This window comes from Egretta garzetta, unplaced genomic scaffold (assembly GCF_000687185.1).
Source record: "Egretta garzetta isolate BGI_Z169 unplaced genomic scaffold, ASM68718v1 scaffold296, whole genome shotgun sequence".
NCBI lineage: Eukaryota > Metazoa > Chordata > Aves > Pelecaniformes > Ardeidae > Egretta > Egretta garzetta.
In genome coordinates, this window is record NW_009259988.1 from 432,564 (window position 1) to 438,648 (window position 6,085).

Consider the following 6,085-nt stretch of genomic DNA (forward strand, 5'->3'; position numbering starts at 1 on the left):
GACGGACATGGAACAGTTGGAGCGGGTCCAGAGGAGGGCCACAAAAATGATCCGAGGGCTGGAGCACCTCTCCTATGAGGACAGGCTGAGGGAGTTGGGCTTGTTCAGCCTGGAAAAAAGAAGGCTGCGGGGAGACCTGATTACAGCCTTTCAATACCTAAAGGGGGCCTATAGGAAAGAGGGGGAAAATCTTTTTAGTAGGGCCAGCTGTGACAGGACAAGGGGTAATGGGGTTTTAAACTAAACCAGGGTAGGTTTAGACTAGATATAAGGAAGAAATTCTTTACAATGAGGGTGGTGAAACACTGGAACAGGTTGCCCAGAGAGGTAGTGGAGGCCCCATCCCTGGAAGCATTCACGGCCAGGTTGGACCGGGCTGTGAGCAACCTGATCTAGTTAGCGGTGTCCCTCTCACTGCAGGGGGGTTGGAGTAGATGACCTCTAGGGGTCCCTTCCAACCCAAAACATTCTATGATTCTATGATTTCCACTCCCCTGTTCTAATGTCTACACCATACTTTACCCATGGCTCCCAACAGAGGACCAAGCAATCCTGATTTCTGCTCGCACCTGAAAGAAGGTGCAGTGTATTTGGTCTGGTTCTGATGTGCTGAAACTGTGTTAGCTGTCATACACAAATAACCTTGTGTCTGCATGTCTTTGCTCTAACTGCCCCTCTCCGCACAAGCAGAAATCCCTGATACTGTTCTCAGGGACCTTGTAACTCCAGAACTTGATTATGTTTTTTCCAGTATGACTGAACAAACTCTTCTCCTGTCTCTCATGACAGCAAAGATGCTGAACAGATTTAAGTCTGCATGATCCATTTTTCTGATGCAACTCACCACGTGCTCATCTTCCCAAGGGAAATGAGGGAAAAAGAGATGCTTGGGGATTAAAAAAAGACTTTGAGTATGCAGGTGTTGAGGGTTCTGACAATGATATGCCTGGTAAATTGCCTAACCAGCCATGTCTCAGCTTACTGAACTGATCACACCTATGTCAGCATTAGGTCCCTGAGGTCTTCTGCTGGAAGGAGACAAAGCAAGCCAAATGCTACCACCCCAAAGAGAAACAAGTACGTATGAACTCTGCAAGGCAGCTGGGTAAGGTTTTGAAGAACAGATGCTCACATCTCTATTTTCCATGCGCACATTGTAGTTCAGAGTTCTGCACTCCATGTACTACAATTTTGAGTGATAAACCAAAAAACACTGGAGGGGAGTAGGACAGTGATTGATAGGATGAAATATCCTTTTTGCTCAGAGTCTCTCTCTTTTCCATGTATAGGTATAAAGATGCAGTAGGTACAGTGTCTATATCTGTCACTATAGATGGAGATACATAAATTACATATATAAAAGTACATGCTATTTACTCCCTCTCTAGATACAATCAATAAAGTGTTCCATAGGTCTTTATATTTATGTAGCAATAAATACATTAGATAAAAGTAATCTATTCAAGTCACAATTACCTCTTACTCAAATATACCTTACAAATAATTTGTCTTCTGTTCTGATTGTATACACTGTATATTGATATTATTTTGTCTAGTTATTATTAAAAAACCCCTGTCTCTGCCTCACTCTAATCTTTTCTTTGGCACAGCCCTTGTTTTAAAAGCCTAGAATGATAATAAAGTATAGGGAAAACACTTAGGAGAGCCATCCATTTCTCAGCCCGTCTTCAGTTAATTAATACTCCACATTCTCAAGAGGAGGACAAATCTTAGCTCCTTTGCCAAATTAAGGGAGGAAGAGATGCAATAAATATTCTACTGGGCTGAAGTAATTTTTGCTTCCATTGCAGTTCTGAGCTACAAGCTCTGTTTGTCTGGGAACAGAGCATCCACCCGATCCAGCCTCAAGGGAAAGGTACTGTTTTTCTCTTTTTGAAGGATGGAAGGGGCCTCCACTCACACATGCTTTTGCAAATAATACAGCAGTTAGCAACACTAGTTACCATTTACCCTCCAGCCACGGTTTCTTCACTGGAAACCCTGAAGCTTCACTCAGAATTTGCAGGAGGAACTGGCGTATTTCCAGGAGCAATGCTGGCTTATCACTCCTTCCTTCGCATACCTGTAGCTACAGAAACTGGACTAGGCTGTACAGCCAGCTGTGCTAAAATGGACTTCTGGCCCTTTTAATTTACATATTTATATTTGGGACAGACAGGCTGTGGCTCAGACTAGTGACAAGTGACCCTTTCATTCTTCTCTCTCCTTCAGCTTCCATTTTTGTCGTGTCAGCATGGTTGCAGGCAAAAGGAAGCATGCTTACCTAGTGGGGCTGAGCTGGACTTACCCTGCATGGAGCGGATGTTCAGAGTGGCCAGGATGCTTTCTGTGTCCACCAGGGAAGGATTGCTTGAAGAAGTGATGTTGGAAGACAGAATGGCGCATGCAGCACAATCCTGGACATTAACTGCCCTCAGATCTGCACAGGAGAGAGCACTACCCTGATAAAACCAAAGAAATAGTGACAAGGAGAAATACGAAAAGTTGAACAGGAAGGATCTTCAAGGGTGAAAGGTGAACATTGAATTTGTTTCAAACTCAGCTGGCACAAATGCACTTTGTAAACATGTCCAAAGTTTGAGCAACTTTGGAAATGGGCAAGTGTCCAACAAATTGCAAGTCTAGACCTGTGAATTTTCTTCTCTGACCAATTGGGATCAGCTTCTCGGAGCTTCTGCAGGAAACCAGAGAGTACCAAGACTTCCCCAGAAGAAAATAAATATTTAAGAAGGGAAAGTTTTTCAACAACTTATTCAAGTTCAAGTCTAGAGTCTGAGATGATTTTGGTCCTTTTTGAATCTCAATTGTGCTACCATCAAGAAGTTTTAACATATTTTTAGGAGTGTGCATAACAGCCAGAGAAAGAAAGGAAGAGGGAAAGAGAATATAAAAATTCTTACTGAGAATAACCACAGCTTTGGGAAGTTCTGAATGAATTTCCACTCTCTTTGCAGATATTCCAAAGACCCAAGAAAAACAATGTCTTTCAACTCATGGTAAATGAAGTTATTTGCTCTTAAGGGCATCACGAAGTCCTGCAGCCCAATCAGTGGTGAGTTTGCATCGCCAAAGACGCAGACCAAAATGTGATCCTGCAGGTTCGGTGCTGCTTGGTCCTTGCAATTCTAAATTTAAAACAGAATTCTGCTAAACCAACTACTAGGTTTATTTTAAGATTATTCTCTTCAGTTAGAAAGACTTAAACTATTTCTTAGCTGTGTAACATCTATGGGTCTCTCTCTCTCTATATATAAAAGACTATATATACAAAGGAGTATTTGGATTCCAAGTGTATCCTACAGCAGTGAAAAATTCATATATGTTGGCATAAAACATCAAAAATGTAGAACAAGGCAACAATACTAGTTTAATGCCAGTAGCTTAATGACTTTGGGCTATTGTTTTTTTCCTGGCTAATTGATCATGTTTCTCAAATGAGTTAATTAGCCTGGGAAAATGTACTGGGGACTGTGTATTGCTTACAGTGGTGCCTCACGGTTGGTAGGTAGCATGGCCAAGTCGGCCAACCAGGCTTGTCAGAGCCACTGCATTAATGTCCACATTAGCCAACCAGGAACTGTGGGGATCAGTATATCCCTGCAATGTTCACTCCTTGGCAGGTTTTCTTTTTTTTTTTTTCCAAATAGAAACAAGGGACTTTGTCAGGGAGAAGTTTCCTGATGAGAGATTAGAATCATAACCAAATTAAATGGTTGTCTCTAACTAATTAGATTAGTTTAAATTGAATAATGAAACCTTTAGCTGTATTTAATGTAACATGCCTGAAGTCCAACGATTAGTCTGCTGAATGAAGCTAAACAATTAAAAACACAATCTATTTTATAGCTTATTTTATAGGAACAATTGGAAAAACTATTACTGCTGAAATCTGCAGAGGAAATGCGCAATTACAAGACCAACAGGAGCGGTCTGTAAGGTGAATGAGCAGCAGGGACAGGTGAGCCATTCTGAAGAGACTCCAGAAGGACTTAGGCCTTCCAACCTGAGGCCAAGAAGCTGGCCATATCTGGCATTTATTACTGGTCAAGGAAAAAAAATTACATTAATTTTCAAACATCTATCCCATGTTATACTCATGGTTCAAATTTCCAAAAAACATTTAAATTATTTAATAACGTATACCTTATGTAAAAGTCAGGGGACCATATTTTGATATGTGTTTAGACGACCCGTGTTTTGCATGGACATCAAGGAGGAACTTCTCTAAAGTGTATCCATCTAGCTGTCCATGGCTTCCAAACAGAATGAAATGCTGAAGTGTTGTGACAAATCCCATGGGAGTATACTTAAGACTTTTAAGCACCTAAACAACTTTAATACATAGCTTTTAAAAACCCAAAGCACAGTCTGCGACTTTGTCAAGCGCTCAGCGTGCTCCCAAAAATGCATCTTAGACTCCTGTCCCTTTGACAACTTGCCTGTCCCAGAAACATGATTGCAAAGGAAGATCCTGCATGAACATGAAGTACAATAGCTATTATGCACTGATTTCCTTTGTGGACATTCTTAACCCTCATAAAGAGCCCCTTGCACAGTCTAGCTCAGCTACACAAAACCGCTCAGCACAAAACAGAAGTGGCACATGGGGAGTTAGCACACACTAGCAGTTGTAAGCTTTTTCCTCATGTAAACCCGCCTGTAAGGTCTTTTCAAAACATTACCCTTCAATTCACAGAGCTGAGCTTCCAGTCCTATTGGGATATTTGCCCATTTGTAATGACTAATCCTATTTTGGAGGTTGCTGGGCAATGGGGTCCTTTTATTTGCTTGGAAGGAAGCTGCAGCATTTCAAGCAGCATGAATTCCAGCCTGCTACAAGTCTCCCAGCTGGCAGAACAGCTTGAACATTCTGTATTTTTGATGAAATCTTTGATCACCTCATTGCAAGATTTGGTTGCCTACTCTCAGCTCTCTGGCAGCTCTGAGCACAACCTGCCATTTCTAAATGGGATTTGTTCTTTTACGGATTAGACACATTAAATAAATAAACCAAACTGTCTTAAAGATATCCAGATCAATAACGTCACAGACACAGGGGTCTGGAAACATAACATACAAAATTTTAAAATAAAATAGATGTCAGTCAGATCTTCCTTTGTCCATCTGCTGAGATCCTCTCCTGAGATAGGGTGCCTGCCCTGCTTTATATGAACATGGAAGGCATTACTGATCCCCTGGAGATCTTTCTCTGTTCCCAGGTTACCACCTAAATTACAAGGCAATATGGCCACGGAATGAGCCTTCAGCTCCTATCACTGCAACAGAATCTCTATGCGCCCCGGTCAAGATACTTTCTCAGCAGCTCACTCCTCAAGAGTGTGATGGTAAACCCTCAGTCTCTCCCCTCCCTGGCAGGGTCTGTCTCTCACCTTTGCATATGAAATCAAAGTTAGAAATTGGCTAAGATAACATTGCTAAATAACCAGCAGTAAACTAGAGTGCTGTGCCTTCCACCCAGATCAATGCATCGAAGCTCCAGCTTACTCCTAGGAGATGGGTGAGGATCCCAAAAGCAAATACCCTGCACCTACCAGAAGAGCCTCCTGCAGTGGAACAGGATCACACCAGTGGAACATTCCTGTTGGATCTAGGATGACTCTGCTGTTCTCCTCTCCTTGGCCATCGAAACCCCTAGAACAGAGAGAGAAACTTCTCAGCTACAGAACCACCTCTCAGCAGTGGCAGCAGTTTACCCAAGTCGAGATCACATCTCCAGCTGCTTCTGAGATGCCCTCTTTATCTACATCATAGCTTTCATGTCTCATAGTAGCAAGGAAAAATTAGGATGTCTGAGTCACATATTAACCATGACAGTATGGGGCAAAAGGGCTGTGTGGTGGAGGAATTCCTTTGTCAATGTCAGCTGAGTGAGGCAAACATAAGGAAAAATATACTGCAAAGTGTTTCCTTGAATTATTGTATCAGTTGTGTTGTTTATAGCTGTTTGGACTTGGTCCCTTGGATTATTCTGAACAGGTTCTTCAGTGGGGACATTCATTGAAGCAGTATTTATATAAACATGGTCTTGATTAAGAGCAAAAAG

General features: G+C 41.9%; 1 protein-coding gene across 1 annotated transcript in view; it reads right to left on the reverse strand.

Moving 5' to 3' along the window:
* Positions 1–6,085, reverse strand: part of KCNU1 (potassium calcium-activated channel subfamily U member 1) — a 53,233-nt gene that overhangs the window by 12,661 nt on the left and 34,487 nt on the right. Inside the window, exons 20-22 of the mRNA XM_009640540.1 lie at positions 5,574–5,673; positions 2,922–3,146; positions 2,285–2,462 (exon numbers count right to left, since the gene is read on the reverse strand). Coding sequence (XP_009638835.1) covers positions 2,285–2,462; positions 2,922–3,146; positions 5,574–5,673 — 503 coding nt within the window. The remainder of the gene's footprint in view (positions 1–2,284; positions 2,463–2,921; positions 3,147–5,573; positions 5,674–6,085) is intronic.